Genomic DNA, 25437 nt, shown 5'->3' on the forward strand with positions numbered 1-25437 from the left:
TGTCAAGTCAGTCACTTCATGATGAATTCAAATATTCTGTTGTCAGTGAGCAATAAAGTCAATTTAAAGCTACTTTAAATGTCTCTTTATTCTATGTGTCACGCAACCGATCCACAGAAAAGGAGCGACAACTTGGGTCAATTATTGTCATTCGTCAAATAAAAATACAAAAACAGATTTTCAATACTGCACTATTTTATCACTATAAATGAAAAAAAGAAAAACACTATTTGGATTTCTTTGACTGCTGGTCAGACAAATAACTTAAGACACTAGTTTGGGCTCTGTTTTCAATGAAAATGTGTCATTATTGACACTATATAAATTATATATACTGTATATAAATTAACTTAAAATATGACGGATTGTCAATACTGAAAATGATAATTATTTGCAGCCAAATGTACATCAAATAGCATATTTATGGAAAGTGTACATATTTTGGCCTGTAGAAATGATCAGGGGGGTTAGGGTTTATACAATAATTTTTTTGTGTAAACAATTTTTAAAATTAAAAGGAAATCACAGACCCATAACTCTGATGTAATTGTTTTAAATGCATCCATTTTATGTGTCTCTCTCTACATGTCCATCCTGTGGTCTGTTTATTTTTCCAGTTTTCTGTAAAATCTTTAGCATACCTGCCTTTGACAGATGAGCCATGAAGTAAAATGTTTGGAGATACCTGAGATATGACTTTGCCATGTGCACGTTATTCGAACAAATTAAAATCATTCATTGCACTCATATTTTTCAGTTCTGTACACCTAAGACGTTTCATGATTTGTAAGATGTTTTGTCGGTTTGACATCCCGGTTATGAGAGAAACGATAGTTCATTCTGCTCCACTTTTCACACATGGAATGTTAACTTGAAACTTGATAAACAAATGGAAAACAACTGGATGAACAAAACACACAAGTCTTATTTACTAAAAATTACCTCAGGACTTTTCTCTTGATGAAGCGCCCCCTGTGGGATTCAGGAATGGATGCGGAGCTATCGCAGCTGTCGCTGAGCGGCGGTTGGAGGCTGTCGTCAGGATCTATCTCCACCTGCAGCCGGCCGGGAGGCCCTGGGGGCAGCCGGCGCTTCAGAGCCACCGAGTGCTGAGTGTACGAGTCACAGTTTCCCTGCCGCCGTCCATGGTCTTTGCTCGGACAGGTGGTGAGCACCTGAGTTAAAATCATACATTGAGTTAATCAATCATATGTGCCTGATATACTGAAAGTATAGGATGGATTGCTTGTCCACCCTAAATGTTAATCTCGTCTTCATTTTTTATTTTGTTTGACAATAAAACAAACCTTCCCTTGATTGACAAAGCACCTAAATTCACAGAATAATCTGGTTTCATACCAGGTGATGCACATTAAACTAGGCAAGTTATTTTTTTCTGAAGGTGGATCTTTAACTACTACTTTTAGGAATCATACAGACACAGATTCTCTATTTATTATATAGAGAATATAACACTATAGAGTAAAATAAGGTCAATAAATGCCTCAGAGAGCACCACAGACATGCCTACAGGAATATTGTAGTGTTTCTTCTTCAGAAAACTCTGTGTAACAATGTCTCCCTCGTTTCTGAGAGACCGATTCTAAAATTTGAGTGTTGTTATTGATGGATAAGATTAATCTATATCAGATAAAAGAAAAAATGAGAGCAATGTGTGGCTACCACTTACATGTCTGTCGTGGTCCGCTTGTCCGGCATGTAAGAAAAACCCTTCACCAGAGGGTAAGTAGCACTGACTTACTGTGAAGAAGAAACAAAGAATTCACCAAGTTGCCATACAACTCATTTTAATGGAAAATCTTAAAACTGTTTCACGTCATGTTTGCTGGCATGCTTTGTTTAGAGAAAAGTGTTGTTAAAATACAGTTATCATTATTGCCCAGTGCCCTGACCTTTCTCTTTGGTGTAGGCAGGAGGAGTCTGCTGAGATGTGGCCGTCTGAGATTTGGCGGGGTTTATCTGAGAGGATGAAGCCAGGCTTTTCCATTCTCCGTGACGAACCAGTTCGTCAAGATCTGACATTACACGAAGAGTGACAGGCCGAGTTAAAACATGGAAATCAAGAGTGCTGAAGATTCTGTCCCCCAGTGTAGTCAATCTTTTGAGATGTAATCATTTAAAGTGCTCATATTATGCTTTTTGACTTTTTCTCTTTACTTCATTGTGTTATATAGTTTTTGTGTGTGCACGTTATAGGTTTACAAAGTGAAAAAGCCCAAAGTCCCCCCCAAAGGGACTTACCATCTCCAACAGAAAACACTGTTCACACACTGCTCCAAACAGCTCTATTGTAGTCCAGCCTTTACTTCAGAGACACAAACGTGGTCACTTTGTAACACACGTTATAATGCTCGCTAGCTGCTAGCGTGGCACGCCCTCATACTCTGCTTCTGACTGGCTAGTAGTCCTTACCTAGGTACTGTCAGGGCACGCCCTCATACTCTGCTTCTGACTGGCTAGTAGTCCTTACCTAGGTACTGTCAGGGCACGCCCTCATACTCTGCTTCTGACTGGCTATTAGTCCTTACCTAGGTACTGTCAGGGTACGTCCTCATACTCTGCTTCTGACTGGCTAGTAGTCCTTACCTAGGTACTGTCAGGGTACACCCTCATACTCTGCTTCTGACTGGCTATTAGTCCTTACCTAGGTACTGTCAGGGTACGTCCTCATACTCTGCTTCTGACTGGCTAGTAGTCCTTACCTAGGTACTGTCAGGGTACACCCTCATACTCTGCTTCTGACTGGCTAGTAGTCCTTACCTAGGTACTGCACATGTGCGACTCCCAACAAAGATGGAACTAAAACAGAGAGCTCAACACACAGGGTGAAAAGAGGAGCTGCAGCAATGTCTAGTACAACAAATATATGGTGTTTTTTGAAAATTAAACCATGTAAATCTCTTTTGATACAACCTCTAAATACAAGTATGACCCTGAAAATGAGCAGAATATGAGCACTTTAAGAGTTAATTTTTTTTTTTTTAACATCAATGTCCAACATAAACTTTCAGTTTCATTTATGTTTCAGATCCTAACCTTGCTTGAATTCACGGAGCCTGTGTTTTGGTATGTTTTTGTAGCCCAGGGCCACTAGTTGTTCATGAATTTCATCTTCTGAGAAATCCAGACTGTCCATAATGGTTTCAGCTTCAAGTCAAGGAGGTAGCATAAAGCCTGAAGGGAAACAAATATAAAAAAAATCAGATATCACAATATTCTTGACCAAATACCTCCATATATCGATATTGTGGTGATATTCTAGGGTTAACAATAGGTGCTTTAACAAAATATCTTCACACTTAGATTTTAGATAAATAATCATCAGTAATGTGGACATAATGTCTAAGTGGGGAAAAGGCAAATAATAGAACAGCTACAACAGTCTGGTAAATTCAGAAAAGGACATCACTTTACTGTAATGCAGCCTTTAAAACCAGGAGAAGACAACACTTATGTCATATTACGATATCCAAAATCTAAGACGATATCTAGTCTCATATCAGGATATCAATATAATATCGATAGATTGCCCAGCCCTACTAGCTAACTTGTAACATTACGGAGTCTTTTTTTTTTTTTTTTTTATCTTATCAAGATCTCCATCGCTGTGAACACTTTATCAGCTGCTATTAAAACACAATAAAATGAGTTGTGGCTTTTGTGCAAGCCGAATTTATCAGTAAGTTATTAAGATTATACATAGCCCAAAAGCTTTATTTAATATTTCAACTTTAATAGTTAATAAGCAAGCCAATTTCTGAAGGGGTTTCGGCACGTCGCTCTCAAATGAAAAAGTGAACGGAAGCTAGCAAGGCTAAGTTAACAGTTAGCAGCCAAACAGGCAGTACACATAAACAATGTTAAATAGTAAAAAACTTGTAACGGGTTGCTTTCTCACCTGCACGAGGCTCAGTTTGCTGTTACACGGTATCCATCACGGTAACATCCCCGGTTCTGTTTATCAGTAGTGCTCGTGTTTTATTGTTTATTGTTTACTGGTTCCGAAACACACAACAGCACCAAGACAACAGCCGTTAACGAGCTTTGAAAAGGACGCCTGCTACAAACTTCCGGTCCTTTTCTTCTTCGTTGTACTCTTTAGCGGTGAGAGATCTAGTGATCTAGCGCCACCCATAGTCGGCTGTAGGACGTAAAAGCAGCAATACCACAATGTAGAAATTGGTTACCTGGACTATTGGGCTGCTGGATTACATAACTCACTATATATATATGGTTGATTATATATTGTGTTTTATATTAGCTATCCTATATTTATCTATATTTTAACGTATATTATTTCTTTTCTTGTTTGTCGAGCAAGTCTTTTTATAGTCATAGTTAATATTTAATAATAACCTATTGCACTGTTCAATCCCTGCACTGTTCTCTTTTGCACTACCACCATTGCACACAGTCTACCATTGCACCTTTAACTCTTTAAATTTCTGTGAGTGATTGTTATGTATGTGAGATATATGTGTGTGTATGTGTGTTTGTTGTGTTATGGTTGTCTACTGGATGCCTAAAATTTCCATCAGGATAAATAAGGTATCTATCTATCTATCTATCTATCTATCTATCTATCTATCTATCTATCTATCTATCTATCTATCTATCTATCTATCTATCTATCTATCGATCTATCTATCTATCCATCTATCTATCTATCTCTCTATCTATCTATCTATCTATCTATCTATCTATCCATCTATCTATCTATCTATCTATCTATCTATCTATCTCTCTATCTATATATCTATCTATCTATCTATCCATCTATCTATCTATCTATCTATCTCTCTATCTATCTATCTATCTATCTATCTATTCATCTATCTATCTATCTATCTATCTATCTATCTATCTATCTATCTATCTATCTATCTATCTATCTCTCTATCTATCTATCTATCTATCTATCTATCTATCTATCTATCTATCTATCTATCTATCATGTTATACTACAGTTTACTACATTATACCCTATTTTAGTTTTATAATACCTCTTATTATTTCTTTATTTTACTTTCCACTTTCCACTTTCCACCACTGCTAACAACCTAGGCTACATTCTCTCTTCTTAGACCCTTGTCTCTTAAATGAACTAAAATTATATTTATTTAACATCCACCTTTCTCGTTTTAACAAAGGCATAATGATTATTTGCAAAGCTGAAACATTTGAGTTCAGACGTGGACTTGAGCTCTTTCGAAATAAACATTTAAGTCTAAAGTTTTAACCTGGTAAAATTTAAAAAAGGAAGGGCAGTCTCTTTAACTTTTAGTCCTACGCAATAAAAGGACATGGTCACAGAAATGACTTTTAACACAGCTTCAAATAATGCGTCATCTAATGGCCAGTTTGCTTTGGGCTTGACCGACTTGGACTTTCCCTCCAACTTGAGACTTGACTTAGAAACAGCTCTGTGATCTTGTCTGAACTAAAGCTCCCATGGGGCTTTGACACCATATATCACCAGATGTGTTGATGTTGAATGTTTGTGATAAACTGAAGGATGAAATGTTCCTTTCTGTGTTGAGAAAACCCCCCACCTCTTAAGCTAAATAAAGTCTTTAAAAAGCCTCTTGGATCAGCTAGAATTCTAAAAAATAAACTTACAATGACTGAATATGTGACAAACGCTTAATTGTACTATTGAATATGAACTCCCCAGCCCTCTTTTAACTTTAACTCCCTATTCTAAACATTTAAACAGCAAAAATATGTTTTACAAAAAAACTAAGGTTTACATCCTGAAGCCAGGTAAAGAACAGTATCAAACAATGTTCTGTCATGGTCAATTTCCTCTGTACTGACATGAATCATCAACATCAAACTTGATTTAATTTCAAAGTAAAGGTAAGTACACTCCACCCTGTTTGTGCAGAGGTACCCTCCTCCTCCTCCTCCTCCTCCTCCTCCTGCAGCGGAGCCTCGGCTTCTCATGAATAATCAGGACTTTCTAACGTCCTCCCCTTCCAGCAGGCGGTGGGGTTTCAGTCAGGGGGGAGACTGACAGGTGGACCGTCCGTGAGCCCCGTCTAATCTGGGAAAAAAGGACTTTTAGCGTCTTCCTTGGCCCTGGGAAGACCATGGCTCTCTCCAGGATCGGTCGATTGTCTCTGCTGGCGATTTTACTGCAAATCGTGCTGATTTGCTCGGCTCAGGTGAGAAATAGGTGCTCTTTCTTTCACTAGTACATTCCATTAAACATTCCTATAGATACAAGGTCCTATAGGCATTTATAGAGAAGTTAATGTACACTTAACAGTTATGTATTTTCTATGTATCCTTATAATATACTAAATACAGAATTAGAGGTGTCTGTGTGGTCCTTAAAAGTAAGTTTATAAGTAAACTTTATGTGATATTAATTAGAATCTCTTATGGTATCATATTGTATATTTTTATTGGCACTTTAAGTTTATTTGTGTCTCTCAGTAATGAGTAGACTTCACTATACTTTTAGCACAGATTTTTCACCACATTATCTCTATGAGAACTCAGTGTGTGTGTGTTGCTGTATTAGTACTTTTTCTAGGGACTCAAATATTCTTAACTATATACTAAACAATTTATGGTTTTAGTATTTCATTTTCTTAGTATCTGACTACACATTGTTATTGTTTGAGCTATTTATAAATTCAGTATGGGGCAGGTGATTGTTGAAATTGGGTAAATTAAGGGTGTTTTTTTCCAGCAAAATGTTTAAATACATGCATTCAAAAACAACGACAAACGACTTCAATTATTTTACGAAGTTGATCTAAAACTGATCCAAACTGGGTTCCCGTGCACACACCTGGCACCAATAAGGTCCAGTCAGCAGCAGTCACCCGAACACATGCGGTTACTTAGGCGGCATAATGGGACGATAATAAGAAACCAGGTTTCATTTCATGACCTTTCCCCTCACATCATCCTAACAATGAGACTCTGTGTGAGCTGCCCTTCACACCACCACCACCTCCAGCAGCCGCAGCATGGGATGATATTTAAAGATGAATTTCAGTGAGAAAAAAAATGATTTTTTTGTGTGTGTGTTTGTTTTACAGAGGGGCCCGGTCGGTCCCAGAGGCCCCCCGGGGCCGCCCGGACCAGCAGGCGTGCCCGGAGTGGACGGCATTGATGTGAGTCGCTGTTTCAGTCGTAAAATTCAGTTTTCAGATGGCGTTCGAAGCTGCTACGTCCGGGTTAATCAGCTCAGTAAAGCAGGTTGTTCATTGTTTGGCACGAGGAGTTTTAACAATGAAGTCCTTTGGAAATAAAAAGGTTACATGACTTCATCCTGTCGACTTACAGGGATGTTACACTCCCAAAAAGTGTTAATGAGTGGGCAAAAAGCTGTAACAGAGCAGCTGTTATTTAAACTACAGTAAGGTCATTTTCATGTTATAATACAATTGGTTTCCTGCAGCACTATGGGGCTTAAAAACATTCTACAACTCCTTCAAGTGTATGAAATTCTTCCAAAACCCTACCCAACAAACTCAAATAAGTATCAAGATCACACAGAAAAAAGGGCTGTTTTTCTTGGTCCCTGAATATGTAACAGCCAGGATTACTAAGATCATGAGTTCAAGTCCCCCCTCCCCCCAATGAACCAAAAACAAAAAGTTAGTTGTTCAATTCTGTTTTCTGCATTCTCCCCCTCAACATTAATGTTTAAATGCTGCTTCAAATCCCTCTTTGCACATCTAGGGATACAATTTCAGTGGGGAATATCCTGAACCATTTGAAAAAATCAAAAAATGTTGAGTCTAAAAATATTGGAATCAGGTTATTTAAATTGTAGAATTTGTAGAAAAAACCCCAAATTCCCAGAAAAATATACAAAGGGACTTGACCCAAGTGTCCTCAACGCCCTGTGCAACAACTAAATAATCATGTGAAAATAAAGAGATTTTCCGTTAATGGATTAAGAAAAATTGGAAATGAATATCCTCATCTGAACACATGTTCTTCATGTATCTTCAGGGCGACAGAGGAGAAGACTCCACAGTGACCGGCGGACCAGTGAGTGGGCTTTTAATTTCACCTTTCACATGCAGAAATGTGTAATGGATGCTGACTTTGTACCCAAATCAACAGCGTTAAGTCAAGTGGACTTTTGCTTCCAGGGCGCTGATGGTGATAACGGCAAAGACGGAGTTCCTGGAGCTGCAGGCCTTCCAGGCGCGGATGTAAGTGAAACAACATGTTAGGCACAGACTGGTAGGTTTCGGCATGTGGCTGGTCGAGTGTTCATCCACCAGACACATTTTCGAGGCTCGTCTCTTCTCAAGAAAGTGCTGAACAAAAGGTTCTGTTGAATTTTGAATCCACCAGCTGCTTCAAATCCAGTGGATGAGAGTCTTTTTCTTCCCTGCAGGTTGAACTCTCCAACAAGAGGATGTATTGAAACTCTGTAAGATCTGAGCTATTCAGATCTGCTGCTGTGTGAGCAAGTTTGTCTTAGCTTCCACTGAGTGAAAAAAAACATATTCCTTGGTTAAATCAATCTGGCTATTTAGGGGAGAGTCTCGAGTGGCTTCCTGACAGAAACAGGGGTCTTTTTGTGTGAGGTGGAGGGGTGTGCAGAGGGGGGATCGGCTGCCCAGGGACGGCTGACAGGAGAGAACCGTATGCAGGGAAAGGTGGTGCAGAATGGACTCAGTGTGTTTGCTGTCTGGCTGTGGTGACGGTGCTGAGAACAGACGAGCAGATTCAGAGCTTAATGTGGACTGAAACTGAGAATAAGCACGATAAATTGTACCCAGCTTGCACAAGCACGCTTTGAGGGAAGAGATAGAGAGAGTTTGTACACTATACAGTAACATAACATAGACCAGAATGCAAAGCAGTGAGAAGATTGTTGTGTTTTGGGTGTGAAAGGAGAAATCCACATGGCATGATCTACCATGCTATCTGAGGGGTATGCTTTTTTTGGGTTTCCACTTTTTGTTATCATTGATTGATTCTTTAGTTTAAGGTATGTTTGATTCCCTTTGCTTGCTGATTCCTTTGAGCAGGTGGAGCGTTTTTTTGAGGGATATTTATGGAGGAGGCAGATGAGGGGCGGAGCTAATGGAAGGAAGGCCGCGCCTCCTACTGATATCAAATTTTTTGTGTTTAAATCTTTTCATCGAGGAAGCAGTCAGAAAAAATTCAGTGTTACAAAATTGGCCTTGCTTTAGAGTTAGAGACAAAACAAACAAACCAACAAGTAATCCAAACTATACGATGATATGGGTTGTTTTATTCCTACCTGATAATACGACCCACGTTTTACGAACGTTTTATGCCCAGAGAATGTAACGGTTGCGGTTTTAAACACGTCGTTGACATTGTGAAACGGTTGTTTGGTTATGTTTAGGCACAAAAAACTACTTGGTTATGTTTAGAAAAAGATTGTGGTTTGGGTTACAATCAGACGTTTATTCACATTCGGTTACGCACGTGACCGGAACGTGGCGTAGCTCCTTTTGTTCCGTAAAGTTAAAGGGTAATTTAGTTTTTTTTTCAACCTGGACCCCATCACCCCATACATTTGTGTCTAATAGACTGATGTTTGAGATTGGTCCAGTATTGAGCGAGAACGCAGTGACCCGGCCAGCGCGAACCAAGCTGCAATGCAACCTGATAGGGCCATTATGCACCCTTGATTTTCCACTAAAAGTGATTGTTTTTAAAAAAAATACTCAAATTGTTATTAAAGTGTCTGACAGCATAATCGATCTCAGGAGGTGACTTCTTGAGAGGTGACAAAGGACTTATGTGGGCGTTTTTTGGGGGAGGAGAGTCATTTAAAGACATGTACACAACTATGGCCTTATCCCACCCTTCCTCCCCAGACTTCACATCATGTCACTCCAAAGTTATCAATGTATTGGAGAAAGGGATGCCAAATCCTGTTAAACTGTTTCAGTTTGCTTATTAGCGAGAACCGTAGTCTCTCTAAGTGAGAAAGTTTTACGATGAGTGCAGTTTTTGAGCAGGGAAAACTGATCAGAGACTCAAAGCACCACCAGAAATGGGTCAGGTTCCATTACTGTATGCAACATATTCGATCAAATGTGGAATACAATAGTCCAAAATGGAGTTAATTTAGGACATAACTGTGGAGAAGAGAAGAGTGGCTTCTTCAGTTTGGCGTTTGATGTAACTTTGTTTTTGCGTAATGAAGTCTGTGGATGATCTTAAATTGAGACAGTGCCTAGAGTTGGTGGAGCATTTGTGAATTATGGGTTATCCCAAAGATAACGATCTATCTCCCTATCCAGCTTGTGTTCCCAGATTTCACATTTGTCCCATATATGAACGCAGGCAAAGGAAGGTTTCATAAGTTTATTAGAAGCATCATTCCAATCATTCATGTCTTGGTTTAAGAGGATTATTCTGTTTTCTTGTTTATGACTTATTTTCATAGTTTTTGGCCATCATTTAAATCAGTAATTATGACATTCTTCTTAACAAATTAAATGCAGAGATCTGGGGATAAGAACCGTCAGACATGTTGTAATGAAACCTCCAGGTTAGCCAAACAGTGGTAAACATCCATCCCAGTTTACAGACTGACCGGTTTCCATTATACACACACCATTTTGTGGCGTAACTTGGAATGATTAATAATGTTCTTTGTGCATGAGATTTTTATGGTTAATTAGCAAGGAAAGTACAAACTGAGACCTGAACCAGGCCCATACCCAGGTCTTTAAGACCAGACCCAACTAAACCTTACTGCTGTTGCTAAACCCAAAGCCAACCTGAGACAAGAGCTATATATTTCCTTTAATTACTTTCATTACTGATTGGTAGTTTCCCATTACAGTTACACTCACGGTCTTTGTACTTCACATTCTATAATTGCGACACATGGACACAGAGGATTGCCTCAGTGAGAGAGAGAAAGAGAGACATTTTCTTATAAAATTACATTTGAACATAAACCAACAGAACCCGACCAAAGCCTGAAGCTTTACCGGAACATGACCCAAAACCCAATACATTCAGGATCTGTCAGCTTCAAGTCGGGTAGAAGAACCCTAAAATAAGTGGTTTAGATAATCTGGCTAAACTGTTGGCTTGTTAACAACCTGTGTGATTATTTGTCCTTCTTGCCCCATGGCTTTGTTGTAGCCTGTTTATTGCAGTGTCCCCAGAAATTAATTTGATGAGTACAATAATCAAAACCGACAGAAACAAAAAGGCCGAAACTACGAAAATAGCACCCAAGTTGTGATAAACAGAAGTTGTCCTATAATTTGCTGATGACATGCCAGTTCAGTTTAATGGTGACCTCATCATTCCCACTCGGTCCCTGATGTTTGGTTGTTTGGTTTTAACCCTTGTGATGATAAGATATATCCCGAGGGAAATTGCTGTGCAGCAGTAGCGATACAAAGTGGGAAGAGTGCAAACAGTCTAATGTATTGTAGTGGGTATACTGTACTGTATATATATATATATACATATGCCAGAATCTGCCTTTGGGGGAGGGGGGCCATATCATAGTGGGGGGTCTGGGTGTCCTCCCCAAGGGAAGTTTTGAGCATCAACGACTTAATTTCCTGTATTTGGATACACTTTTATGCACCAATTTACCATTTACAATTCAAAATATATCAAAAATATAATGTAAAGTATGTTGTTGCATGTCATTGGGCATTTTTAAGTGGGTATATGGAAATCCTGGAGCTTTCTTAGTGGGTATAGTGCGTACACCTGCGTATCACGTAGACTACACCACTGAGTGCAAATATATAGAGTGACAATAACAATAAGGCGCAATGAGTTATGTAATTTAACTGAAGTGATCCTCTGAAGGCAAAGATCCCTTATTCTTTAATATAGTAGACATTAGCATATGTTTTGTAAGACACATAACTTAATGTTATCAGTTAGTTATTAGTTTATTTGTTTACATCATAATGGGTTGGATGTTTTGTAAATGATGATGTGTCATCTTTGTAGGGACCTGTTGGACCTCCTGGAGATACAGGCCCAGTGGGCCCAAAAGGACCAAAAGTAAGTTTATTATCGCAACATTTTATTATATTAATCTTTCTGTTGAAATGTTAGCGCTAATTCTGACTCTGTCGGCTGAGCTGCTGGCTAAATCTTTTGGCCAACCTATAAGCACATATGCTGTTCTTTCCTGTTGTACTACAATATGTTTTATGTCAGATTGAACATTTCTGCTCTTGTTTGTTTTCAGGGAGATTCTGGGCCACGTGGGCCTGCTGGAGAGCCTGTAAGTTATATATTAGCTTTATATTTATGTTTTAACAATACCCAGATTAAATTGATCAGTAGCGCAGATTCTGTACTGAACTTCATCCACAGAGTTGTGTTAATATTAGCTACTTAGGTGTTAGGATACATAGTTAAGGATCAAATGCACAATAATATAATGTGTATTGATAATAAACTGCTCAGTAAAGAACTGATATGATCTGTAAAAAGAAGTCTTTGTTACATAAATCTGTGTATAATGTTGTAATACTGCTGACTATATAAGTCTATTTTGTTCATCTTATGCAACCACTAACACTACTTATACACTATGTTATTACAGCTGCAGTTTAAATAATAATACATGTATATCTAGGTTTGATCAGTCTCAGTCTGACGCTGTCAATGAATGATTTCTCTCTCACAGGGTGAAGGACCTGATGGGCTGGATGTGAGTATAGACACAATATCACACTTTATACACTATGCTGGTAACTGCATGCAACATTAATCCTGTAAAAATAAATCATTATTTATTTGTTGATTATATTTTGAGCGTAAATTTCTGTAATTTCAAATCCACGACTAAAGTTAAAGTCCCTGTGTGTAACATTTTTAGTTGTTCATTATCAAAATCTGTGTTGCCTGTTCACAAACTCGTCCTTTTTCATGAATATTTACCACCACCATCCATTCCAAGTATTCCTTTTGGCTTGAAATTTTACATTTGCGTTTGCATGAACTGGGGTAGACCAAGGGGGTAAGCTTCGCTTCAGAACTTGAACCTCCTATGGCGCCATTTTGATGCTACAATACGATCACCTCCCGTTAGCATTCCATTGACTGCCATTCATTTTGACGTCATTTTGGCAGTGAATAACTTCACATCTGAAGCGTTTAAAGACTCTATTTGTCCGTTGTTTATTTCTTAAAAAAACACGACAATGTATAAAAGGCTCCATTACCTTGTACCTCACGTTATGGCTCCGTAGCAGACGCTTTTGTAAAAATAGGCTAACGATTGTGTCACATAGTAGAGGAATTACCGTATAGTACAGGAGAAGCTCGCAGGCAGTTTCGACTTAAATGAGCTGTTTAGGTTTAATTACTAATGTTAACTAGCATGTTAGTTAGCAATAATTAGCCTGTGCCTATGTTATCTCCTTACATATACCTACTCTCTCCGTCTCTGTAAGATTGGGAATGATTGAGATTTCTCTCGGCACAGCTACCAGAAGACTTCACACTTTCAGACAGGTTGCTCACGTCACATCTACGTCTTCGAGCTCAGTTAGAGGCTGCGTAGTAACGCTCAGCCAGCACCGGGAAAGTGCTTCTAATAGCCTTCACTGGTCTCCGTCCAGAGACACGGGATCTGTTGGTCCATTCTTATATACTGTCTCTGGGGTAGACCCTCCAAATTCATGCGCCATCTTGAAATACGTTAGCTGGTAAGGGACATACAGAACATACTGCTCCGCCTTTCGCGTTTTTGCTGTCACATGATAAACTCACCGGTGCTGCTAATGGGAATCGTCGCTTTCCGGCCCTTTTTGAAGCGTGAAGGTTACCATGCTAACCGTAATATGTACTTTTGAACTGCGTGGCGCGAGAGAGTTGATTGCGATATATGATCTCAATGCTAGATGGGAGAAATTCCCACACATTGGACCTTTAAAGCTTCTATAGACATAACAATAGTAATACGTTTCCTCAGGGTTGTGTTTGGGCTGTGACATTAATAGTAAATATTTTGAATGCAGGACTTTTACTTGATTTCTATCATGCAGCATTGCTACTTTTACTTAAGTAAAAGATCTAAAATGATCTTCCACCACTGAATATGGCTGTATTTATTAGTCACAGCACACAGCACATGGACGAGTATTACATGCTTAATAAAATCCTGGTTACATCTCTGGTTATGAAGATTTTTGAAAAAATCACAAAAGATATAGTGGTCTTCCTTATAGATGACAAACTGGATCTCTTACAACATGTTTCCTTCCTCTTTAACGTTTAAAAAAACAAACATTTTTAACTATTGTTTGGTGAGTGTTTGTTGGATCGACTGTATGGACTTGGAAACTGCAAATGAACGGCCCATTGAGATTAAAAAGTGTCTGAATCTGAAAAAAATATAATATGCATAGGTACCAAGGATACATTTGCTACAGTGTCAGAGGCTTTATTGCAAAGTGTGTTTGTTAACAGGGTCTTCCCGGTACAGACGGGCTACCAGGTGAACTGGGCAAAGTTGGAGCACCTGTGAGTACACTTATCATTTTAATTATGTAAAGTTTGTCATCTTTGTTTATATTTATTCAAGTAAACAAAAATTAGCAATAACTATGTTTCTAGATGTCCTGAGAACTTCAGCAAAAAAAAAGAACACAGATACATTTTACATTTTTACTGCTGAAAAAAAAAAAAAAAAATTTTTTATAATTTAAAAATAATTCTGTGTCCACAGATTCCTTGTGGCCTTGTTGATAATGGTAGCTGTTGATGCTGCATTACGATTTAAGATTATTGCCCACATTAATAAAGACTCTTTAATCTCTCACAGGGAGCGAGAGGAAAGAGAGGTCAAGTGGGTCTTCCTGGTGTTGCTGGGCCGCGGGTAAATATCACAGCTTCTGTAACATAAATATTATTTTACTTTCATGGTGGCAGGGGCAGCTCTCGATGAGAACCATTAGATGCATTAATGTAAAGGTCGGAATGGAGAAGAAAAGTTTATTTAGGCTCAACACACATTGTGTTTTTCTTCTAGGGTCCTCCAGGCGTGTATCAAGGCGAGGACCTGGTAAGTTTGATCTCAAAGTAGATTCATTTACAGTGTTTCCACTAGGTTGACTGCTTTAGCCCGGCAGATGGGTCTGCGAGGGGGACTCTACCACCGCCACACCAAATTCCATTCTCAATTTAACACTTTCAAGTTTCAAATCCACATGAACCACTATTTATGCACATCGTCATGAATTGGACTGACCGCACAGCACTTATTTAAAAAGGATAGATGTCATTTTTAAAGCTGGTTTGCCTGTTACGCCAGTTATTTCCTTATTCAAGCAATGTAGCATTTAAAAGGCTATTGTGCTCACTGCACATAAAACGCTACAGTACATAACTTCCAGCAAACTTCACGGAGAACAATGAGGGCAAAACAGCATCACCGATCTAGCCTGGAAATCCAGACCCAAATCCGAAAGATTAAGGGTCTGAGTAATGAAAATGGCCCAACTCGAGGGGCGGCACCAAGCATGCGTTTGAAAATCTCACTGCACGCAATTGGATAACACTACGACCAATCACAACAATACACAGGGTGACGTATCCAGAGCCGCATACGTTTAGCTACCAGCGGAGCTAACTGGTAGACTAAACTGTCGTCATCTGTTTAGCTCGCCTCTGGCCCGCCTATACCTCTGGCCCGCCTATATCAGATACACTGATGTGATTGGTGCAGCTCGGCTACAAGGGCATAGTTAATGAGCATCATTACTCAATGCCAGAGTGACTCGCTGAGCAAATTAAAATTGTGCTCTCGTGAGAATTCTGGATTTCCAGGGATATCTGCCTGTTTTACTGTCTCTGACCAACCGGTGGTATTGTGAGCATATGAAGCCTCGAGAAATGAACTATTTTTCTGGAAAGCTTTAACGCCTCACAAGGCTTCATCTCACCATCACTGCCTTTTAGAAAAAAAAATCATAATTATCAGTGATCAATTTGTTGTAAAGACGCAAAACAAATACATTTGTTAATTTGCTCTTACTGCTAGCTCAGGGGGTCACTGGACAGTGGAGCCCCCTGGTGGCAGGGCTCTTCCATGACCTCAAATAGGCTGTTGTGTTTTTCAGTGTCCCAACGCCTGCCCTGCTGGTCTCAATGGACATCCCGGTCTCCCCGGCATGAAAGTGAGTAAAATGTCACTGATGCTGCTATTGTTTTCTCTCGCTTTTTTTATAGATAAATGTAACTGCACATGTTCCTACCTGTCTGTCTGTAGGGCCACAAAGGAGTTAAAGGTGAATCTGGTGAGCCTGGAAGACAAGGACACAAGGTAACATCCTTTCACACTGTGCAGCTGCTATATAAGTCTGTGTTTTCTCTGCAGCTTTTGAATAATATAATATAATAATATAACAGGATGACAAAACTTACGGTTTTCTTTCAGGGAGAGGAGGGTGAACAAGGGCCCCTGGGTGAAGTTGGATCTCAAGGACTACCAGTAAACTATTTCACCATTCTCTCTCAACTCGCTGTCACAATAAAAGTTCTCTCGACATGCTTCAAGCGAGTCAAACATATTAACATGGGACATTTCTGTCTCTTCTCCTCTGTCCGCTGAGTAATTTTAGGGCCCAGGTGGACCAAGAGGCCTCCAAGGAATAATTGGCTCCAAAGGCGACAGGGTAAGAGGTCACACAGTCAAACACACTGCAGACGAGTCTCATCGAGTCGTAAAACAAAAATTAAAGAAATGTCCATTATGTTTAAACCCACGAGAGATGTTTACTGAGTAAATAAAAACACAGCTATATATATATATATATATATATATATATATATATATACACACTCCACAAAATGGCTGACTACCAATTATCCCATCAGGACAAGACACTTGATGGCTGACCTACCAAACTGCCAACAAAGACATTTCAAAATAAAAGCTCATTAAAAGAATGCAACCATGCAGTCACAAAATATAGTCAGAGCGCATTAAAACCTAAGGAAATGCGAAAGAACAGCAGTCCAATTGATACTTTTTTATTTCGGGCACTTCCTCAGCGTGTAAAATTGAAAAAGTATCAATACACACTCAAAAATGGAGGTATGAGACAAGATCTTTTCTGTACTTACAGGTACACTTTTTTTAATAGGCCAGAAATGTACCTTTTGACTAATCTGAGGGTACAAAATAAAAAAGAAGGGTACACAATTGTCTTTCAAAAGGGTACCTCTTCTGCTACAAGATTTTGTACCCTTTTAGGTACAAAAGGGTACTTCTATTTCTGAGTGTAGGAGTGCTGTCCTGAGTACATTTTATAATTTAAATATGTTAAAAATTCTTGAATTGATTCAACTTTTACTGACCACAACGATTTCCCGTCTCCACAAACAGGGACCTCGTGGGAAACCTGGTGATGGAGGTCCTCAGGGAATCCAGGGACATCCAGTAAGTCTGCATCTTTGTCTCACCTCTGTTGACCCCCTTCTTGTTATATAGACATAAATACTGATAATATGAAATTTTTTTTAGGGTGATATGGGTCAAAGAGGAGCCATAGGTGAGCCCGGGCCAGCGGGAGTGCAGGTAAGATCTTTCAGATACACAAACCAGACCAAATAAAACAACAGTGACACAATTTAGCAGCTGTAAACTTATGATTTGTGTACCAGTTTTTGTTGTCTTAAAATCTTGGAAATAAATCAACAGACTTAATGAAAATACTTGTTTTTAATGTCACTGGTCCTTTTGTTTCTCTGTCCAATGTTTCCTTTAGTATGTGTTATAAATTTAACTTGTTTCTGTTTCCTTCTTTGTTTTATTTAAAGGGCAATCGGGGTCCATCTGGAATCCGAGGAGTGCCAGGGCCAAAAGGAGAGCCTGTGAGCACCTCTTCATCTTATCAATCAATCAATAAATATATCCCTCTTCCAACCTAACTACTGTCCTGCTGCGTTATACCTATATCTTTCATAATGCAACCATATGAATGTGGTGATCCAGCCAACACATCTTATTTTTGTTTGAAAGTCATATACTTTTCTACCTCTGTTTGTTCGAAGTGGTTCCTTCATTTAAAGACAGACGTATTTGTGTAATTATCTACGATAACCCTTTCATGTATCTGGTCAACAGGGCCTCCCTGGTCCAGATGGTCGTGAGGGAATACCCGGGCTGCCAGGATCAGCGGTAACTATACTATCTACTTTTATTTTACATTTTTACAGAAGTGTGTGAAAGTGATTTTTAGCTGCAAAACAAGTTTTGATTGTGAAGTGTGCTTTTAGATAGAAAGTCCTCCATCTAAATCTAAAGACAAGTCATTAAAAAGAACTTGCGCCCACCCTGACAGTTTGTTTCTGTGTTTTTTTAGGGTCTTTCAGGGAAAAATGGGGCTCCAGGTGATGCTGGCCTACAAGGACTTCCTGTAAGTGCGACCTCTGACCACAAAGCTTCTCTGATTCATCATTAACAGCGTGAGATTTGTTGATGTTTGATATAATTTTCTTCATGTAGGGTTTGCCAGGCGCTTATGGCCATAAAGGAGTCAGTGGTCCAGTGGTATGATTACAATTTTATTTAGTAACACTATAAATAACGGATATTTCCACTACTACTACTACTATTACTACTATTACTGATGGCCAGATTGTAGATTTCAAAATAAAATACACAGCACTGTTTTTCTCTTTTTGTCACCAGGGTAACACAGGTGATCCAGGTGTTGTAGGAGTGATGGGGTCTCCAGGGAAACAAGTAAGTTTGAAGCAAGTTCAAACACACCTTTTGTGTTACAATAAAGTTCATTTAATTGTAAAACAAGAGCCTCGGAGTTAGTATGTAAAAGCACATTAAACTACCTGAGAAACACCAACCACTTAACTGGTTTGAGGTATTTTAAGAACTGACTGTGAGAATTGTCCTCAACTCATAAAATAATCAACAAAGCTTTTCTTGAAGTACAAGACAAAAGCCGATGCCACTGACTGAAATTATTTGATGTCTTATTTGTTTCCAGGGCGAGCGTGGCGAGCAGGGAGAGGTGGGACCTGTCGGACCCAGAGGAGGACCAGTGAGTCAGCTGCAGCTACATTTCACTTAAAGCTGAGAGAGACAGTTTTCTCCCTGAGACAGGAAATATTATAAGAGTCCCACTTCTTTTCTTTCACTTCCTGCCCCAGCACTTGTCACCCATCCCAAAAGCCTCCAAAGCAGATCTCTGTGTCCAGTAGCCCAAACATGGCACACTCACAGGACATGGCACAAGCCTCCCAAAAAAAATTAAATCACAGGCAGATTGTCAAATAAAATGCACAGACAGACTGATACTCGTTGCAGTTAGTTGTCATTATTGAATGTCAAAAGGTTGCATATTATAGCCTGTGTAAACCTGGTCAAAGTCTGATTGAAGGAGGTTTCTAAGACCATGCACAACATTTTTCTGAAGGGCCAAAGTGAAGGCTGAGTCAGATTCAATCACATCATTTATCTTTCATTTCCAAGATTGAAAGTAAAACCGACTTAAGCAGGAGGATCAACCAGATCAGTGAAAAAAGTACTGCACCTTCGTTTAATCAATTTTTACCCCTCCTGAACATCAACCAGAACACGTACAGTCTGCTGCACAGTTCAGTGTTTTACATCATGCATATTGCAGTTTTTTTACATTTCTGCATCATCTAATACATACAATATGAACGGAGTTACAAATTATGATGCCTATAACTGCCACAGAACGAAATTTAGCACACCTAGCACAGAAAACAGTGTGACATAAAAACTGCCAGATAAAAGCCATAAAACATACTTACAGTTGCTCGTAATGTGGCGAAGCTGTTTTTAAAATAATTTCCTGGTTAATGTCAACAATTAATTATTACATTACTGATTACTATTTAATATGGAAGAAAACAATGTTTTACTTGTATGAAAATGATCAAAAAAGTCAAACAGCATTAGCAGCTCAAAATCGCAAAATACTTCTTTACATTTTCCGGCATTTTATGTTGATGCCACACAACAAAAGAAACATTCTCCTTTCCTTCATCCCTTCATCCCGTAATCCGTAACAGTTTGCCCCTCAAACCTCATCCTTTCATCCAAACCCAATCCAATTCTCTTACATCATCTTTTGTCTATTGTTATTGCTATTGTTATTGTAAAGCTAAACAAAATATTTCTTTCCATTGTTCTATTAGGCATTTAGGCCTCTATCTGTGCTTTCTATATCCAGATTTTACCTTTTCTTTTCTCTCTTTTTTAGGGTGCAAGAGGAGAGAGAGGGCCTGACGGGCCTCTAGGATCACCAGGACCCAGGGTAAGACCTGAGAGAGAGGCTGTCTAATATCAGGGATAAAATGTCATCCAACACCTTAACGATACATCTCACCAAGTTTCTTCAGACTACATTTGTTTTTGCTGCATTAAAAGCGGGAGAAAGATGAACCTTCAACATCAGCTGGAAACACAGATAATAAAGTGTGGTTCCCAGGAGAACAAAGTGAGAAAGAGTCAAACAGTGTACAGTGTGATTATCCCAACAGTTTGTTGTGATGTGTACAGAATTAGGGAGAGGTCAGACCAGAATAGGAAGTTTGGGGTGTGTTTGTATGTCACAGGTCAAAGTTTAGTTTGAGCGAGGCAAGATCGATTCCCAACTTCCTGTGGCAGTAACACATTATAATACACACAATAATTATGGTGGATAGCGAGCAAGACAAAGAAAAAGAGGCAACTTAAAGGAGAACATAATTAGAAGAGGAGATGCTCTGCATGAAAAGAAGCTTTCATTTCAGATGCATTTTAAAACCAAGTGTGAATATATAAAGCTGCTTCTTTTTTTATCAAGTCGGAGTCTAGATAAAAACATTAACTATATTAAAAACTATGTTAGTTTGCCTTTTGTTCATTTTGAATAAACAGAACACTTCTGATTCGAAATAACATTTTCCATAAAAAGAGAAACTTAAATAGCATAATATTAAATATAAATAAGTAAGTCATTATATTATAGACAGTAAAAAATAAAATAAATGTAATTGCTTTTAAAACATTTTTTAAAAGCAAATACATTTATGGCTTTTAACAGAGAAATTAATTAGGGTTGCGTTTCCTTACATTTACTAGAAAGTCTTCAGAGTATATGCTGTATGTAATAGATAAAACCACATGTTAATGCTCGGTATTAAATGAATAGTGCCATATATAGCCTATTAAATCATCAGTCACAGGTGCATACTGTTTGCTACATATCAGCGTTTTAAGTACATCCTTCAATTTCCAGAACAAATAAAGAACAATAGGTTTAACCCTAATTTGGTGCAAAGAAAAATCTCAAAAATCTCTCAGAAAGAGCGTGGCCCCAGTACAGAACCCTGTGGTACTCCAAACATTAAGTCAAACATCTCTGTTAAATTATGGTTTATGTTATGTTGAAAGAAAAAAGTAAGAAAAATCAACAAATCAATTAAACATTGTTGATTTTGAAGAAGGTGTGTGGTCTAGTCTACTTCCATTGGTGTGCATTACTTTTCTTTATTATATCAAATAAAAAGGCATCAACAAAAGACTAGTGATACTTCATGATGTTCATGAAGCCAAGACAAATGTCATTATTTACTGTAATACCCTTAAAAACAAGGGCTGTATGGACTGGAAACAGCTAATCTCAATTTTACATTGAGTAAGTATGATCCTTTGCTAGATATAAAGATTTCTCAAACTTTCAGTTACACCTGCAGACATCAATCCTGACACATGATTGTGTAAGAAAATTGTATATCTTAAGACCGCAAACACCAGCTTTCTTTCCCTGTTGGTTTCACAAACGTGAATGTAGTAAATGATAATTGTCACTGTGACTGTGAAGAAGTTATGATTGTTACTTAACAGTGTTGCAAGAAAAGGCAACATTAAGGTCAGATAAAGTTATAAAGAACTATATACTACCATGCACATGTACACACATTATAACACTTCATGATTCTTACACAACACTCGCCCTTGTTCGCCCAACACTCTGGTCTTCAGTGAAACCATAGCTAACAATTCATTATTATGACCTCAACGTTGGGTGAAAATTTCACCGTTATTTTGTATTTAAAGCAGAAAAGGGGAATAACATCAGACAGCCCGTATTTGGTATTGAGGTAATCCAAAAGTAACTGTAATCAAGTAATGCTACTTTAATATTGTGATACTTGGATTAGGTTACTGATTACATTTTTTAACAGGTAATTAGTAATTCTATCGGAATACATTTTTTAAAATAACCCTCCCAACCCTGGTCAAATCTGTTCATAATGGTTTTTAAGTTTCTACTACCAAAGTTAAAAACATTCCCTCTTTTTTGTGCTAATTACCTGAGAAGAAAACAACAGGATTATAGTAATACTCTTATGGGAAAAGAAGAGAGCATGGATGGATCGAGAAACACTGAAACATACATTTTGATGAAGCTAATTTCAAAAGATAGTGCCAAAGAAGTGCCAGCGGAACCTTTCTGCTTAGCTCTGTGCTGCTGCATAACTTGTCTCTATCAAACTAAGAGATCAGGGCTCTGAAATACAAAGCGAGCAATCAGTGTTCATAAATACTATCTCCTATCCTGAACGTATTATTCAACACGAGGATCATTCACCAACATAAACCATGTACCTGGGAACTGAAGCCTTGTGCGAGGCTTTTATTAAAGAGTGGCAGATCTTTATGAACTTCTGTCCCTGCAGTTAAGTCTCTAATTCGCCGGTGAGCGGGTATGAATGGCCTCTTGTTACAGAAATCCGAAGGCCCAAGGGGTTTTTCTGCAGCCCAGGGGGGGATTCAGGGCAGGAAAAGAAGCTGAGAAGCCTTGAAAGAGCTCTCTGTTCCCCAGGAATGCCTGAAACCCATCGCCCACTGTACACTACAATCAGTACCATCACACACACCCAGAAACATGTGAGGGAGGGTGGATGGTTGGATGATTTGGGGGGGGTCCTTCCAGCCTCACCGTTCAGATGATGTGAAGCTTGAACTGTTTTCATTTCTTCTGTGGATGTGGTCAGGTTAAGGTGGGGGAGGGGAGTTTTTAAGCCTCACATAGTCGGTCTTGTGTTATGATTCTGAGTGTACATTCTGTTCATTTAACTGTTTATTTTTTGTGTGTATGTGTTTTAACAGGGAGTCAAAGGAGACCCGGGATTTCCTGGACTTCCTGGCCCTGCTGGTTATCGTGGGGAGAAGGGCGACAGGGTGAGAGACACAAAATTACAGAAATACACAGATTAACTTTAACAGTGAAGCCAAAAAAATCCGGAGTGAATAAGTGCTTAGTCTCGCATTGTGCCAGACCTATCTCCACAGCGCTGTGGAGTAAAGTCTGGCCACACCACACATATTTTGGGGTAGGAGAAAAAATGCTCTGGGTTGTTTGCCTTTCTTTAAACCAATCATCTTGGGCGGTGTTAATCTTCGGATGGAGCGACGGTGTGGCTCTGCAAAATAGTCTCGGGAAGGAACTTTGGACCCCGCAAAACAAAATGCCACATAAAATATTAAATGAAGTTAACTGTTCACACAATGCAGTAACGTGAGCTATTTAAATTAGCTGGATACATGGTTAAACCTCATTTGCTCTAACCAGTGTATCACTGTGTGTACTTCATCCACAGCAATCCCACCAATCGGTCCCAAAACGTCCCAGTTAGAGAGGAAATGCTGTAAACATATTCTTTGTAAATCTTTACAATCATTCACCGAAAGAACCAAGCAGGCCTGCCTTGTTAGTCAGTTCTATATCAAGAGCTTGTTTTCAAATGTACCTAGGCTCAGATCACAGAAATACAGTCGAACCACAAGAGGGTGGCAGGGAGGGTTGGGTGGAGATCACTTGATCTATTAAATAGCAATAAAAAAGGTAGTTCTACTCGTATGTATTGTTAAGCTTAAAGTGGCTACAAGCAATTTCATAATAGTTTCATAATAAAAAACAATTTATCAAAATATAATGTGAAAACAATGTAACAATGTAAAGGAGGCGCTAGTAGCGATGAACCTACAGATAATTATTAGCTGCAGCTCCTATCGGCTTTACGCAGCCTTAACATGAGTTTCAGCTCGTTCTTTATCTGTCCGGCTTCAACGCTCACCTTTCTAATAGCCGGCATGTGTGTGGGGAGTGTGTAGTAGAGCGAGTGAGAGAGTGGCCAGATTAGCTTCAGAGCGAGTACCGACCCTAGAGGCATAGTGGGAAATCTGAAGCAGGAAAAGTTAACCCTCTCCCTGATTTCATGTTGTTCATGGAGAAAGAGAACCAGGAAATGAGTAGGAGGAAATGAGTAGGAGGAAATGCAACGCTACCAAGCTACGGCCGAGTGACATGTAGTTAAATTTTTTGAGCGGTGCATGTCAGGCTTCGGTGTAGGGTCGGTATATCCACGTACCTACATGCGTACCCACGGCGTCGATTTAATGCAGAAGCATAAATTGGCCTTAACTGGTGAACAAAGTGGAGCATTTAGAAACTAAAGAAACAGATATTTCTCTTTGTTGGTAGAGAGCAACAACAACTAAAAGAGTTAAAATATAGGATTTTACATCACATGGACACAAACAGAAAGACTCCTAATAAATCATCATGTTGCTCTGTAACAGCTGGATGTGTAAACAAGCAACTGTTTGCTAACCTGTTCAACATATCAACTCAAAAGATGATATGTCAATGTTGTGTTCACTACTTGTTTCTGCTGCCCGCAAGTGGCCAAAAAAAAAACAGTTATTGCAGGTTTAAAGAATAAATTTGTCATTCCAAATATTGACACAAAACATCAGCCGTTTTCAAGTGTGAGGAGCTCAAAATGATCAAATCCAAGTGAGCAGTCTTATTTCTGAATGAATCAGTGGGAACATGGCCAGATCAAATCTACACCAAAGTTATCACCAATTTTCCTTGACTTAACTGAATATTTAGAACATGTGAAAATGCCATAAAAGTTTTACTGTAAGAAATTACGGATTTATTTGATTGAAAAATATTAAGTAGTTTCAGATAATCATTATTATTATCAACTTTTTTCTCAGGGTGCAGTCGGTCTCAATGGTCCAAAGGGAGACCAGGTATGTTACATTAATTGTAATATTACATCTAGCTATTAAAACTCAGATTACAGTGTGTTGAACATTAAGTGCCAAAAATCTGTCATGCATTTTTATTTCAGGGAGGTGCAGGTGCCGAAGGAACACCAGGAGATGCCGGAGACCTGGTGAGTGATTGACAACTGAAACACCTGCTTTTGACTGAAAGAAATCAGCCTATCAGTGTGAAACCTGATCTGGAAAGTCTGAAAAAGTCTGGAGAAGTGAAGAAATGTGTTGTTGTGAGCAATCATGTTTTTTGTAACAACAACAATATCAATACAATATCAAATTATTAAGATATGAAAAAGAGGCTGGTACTAAGATAAGAAAGGATATGATATGATAAG

The 25437-nt window shown here is 38.8% G+C and overlaps 1 protein-coding gene across 1 annotated transcript in view; it reads left to right on the forward strand.

Moving 5' to 3' along the window:
- Positions 1-5994: 5994 nt before the first annotated feature.
- The window catches only part of col9a1a (collagen, type IX, alpha 1a), a 28117-nt gene continuing 8674 nt past the window's right edge, over positions 5995-25437 (forward strand). Inside the window, exons 1-26 of the mRNA XM_039776631.1 lie at positions 5995-6188; positions 7077-7151; positions 7999-8037; positions 8142-8204; positions 11974-12027; positions 12218-12253; positions 12662-12685; positions 14449-14502; positions 14804-14857; positions 15011-15043; positions 16101-16157; positions 16250-16303; positions 16418-16471; positions 16602-16655; positions 17369-17422; positions 17507-17560; positions 17803-17856; positions 18110-18163; positions 18348-18401; positions 18491-18535; positions 18677-18730; positions 18993-19046; positions 20238-20291; positions 23135-23206; positions 25034-25069; positions 25171-25215. Coding sequence (XP_039632565.1) covers positions 6114-6188; positions 7077-7151; positions 7999-8037; positions 8142-8204; positions 11974-12027; positions 12218-12253; positions 12662-12685; positions 14449-14502; positions 14804-14857; positions 15011-15043; positions 16101-16157; positions 16250-16303; positions 16418-16471; positions 16602-16655; positions 17369-17422; positions 17507-17560; positions 17803-17856; positions 18110-18163; positions 18348-18401; positions 18491-18535; positions 18677-18730; positions 18993-19046; positions 20238-20291; positions 23135-23206; positions 25034-25069; positions 25171-25215 — 1356 coding nt within the window. The 5' untranslated portion in view covers positions 5995-6113. The remainder of the gene's footprint in view (positions 6189-7076; positions 7152-7998; positions 8038-8141; positions 8205-11973; positions 12028-12217; positions 12254-12661; positions 12686-14448; positions 14503-14803; positions 14858-15010; positions 15044-16100; positions 16158-16249; positions 16304-16417; positions 16472-16601; positions 16656-17368; positions 17423-17506; positions 17561-17802; positions 17857-18109; positions 18164-18347; positions 18402-18490; positions 18536-18676; positions 18731-18992; positions 19047-20237; positions 20292-23134; positions 23207-25033; positions 25070-25170; positions 25216-25437) is intronic.

This window comes from Perca fluviatilis, chromosome 1 (assembly GCF_010015445.1).
Source record: "Perca fluviatilis chromosome 1, GENO_Pfluv_1.0, whole genome shotgun sequence".
NCBI classification, from domain to species: domain Eukaryota; kingdom Metazoa; phylum Chordata; class Actinopteri; order Perciformes; family Percidae; genus Perca; species Perca fluviatilis.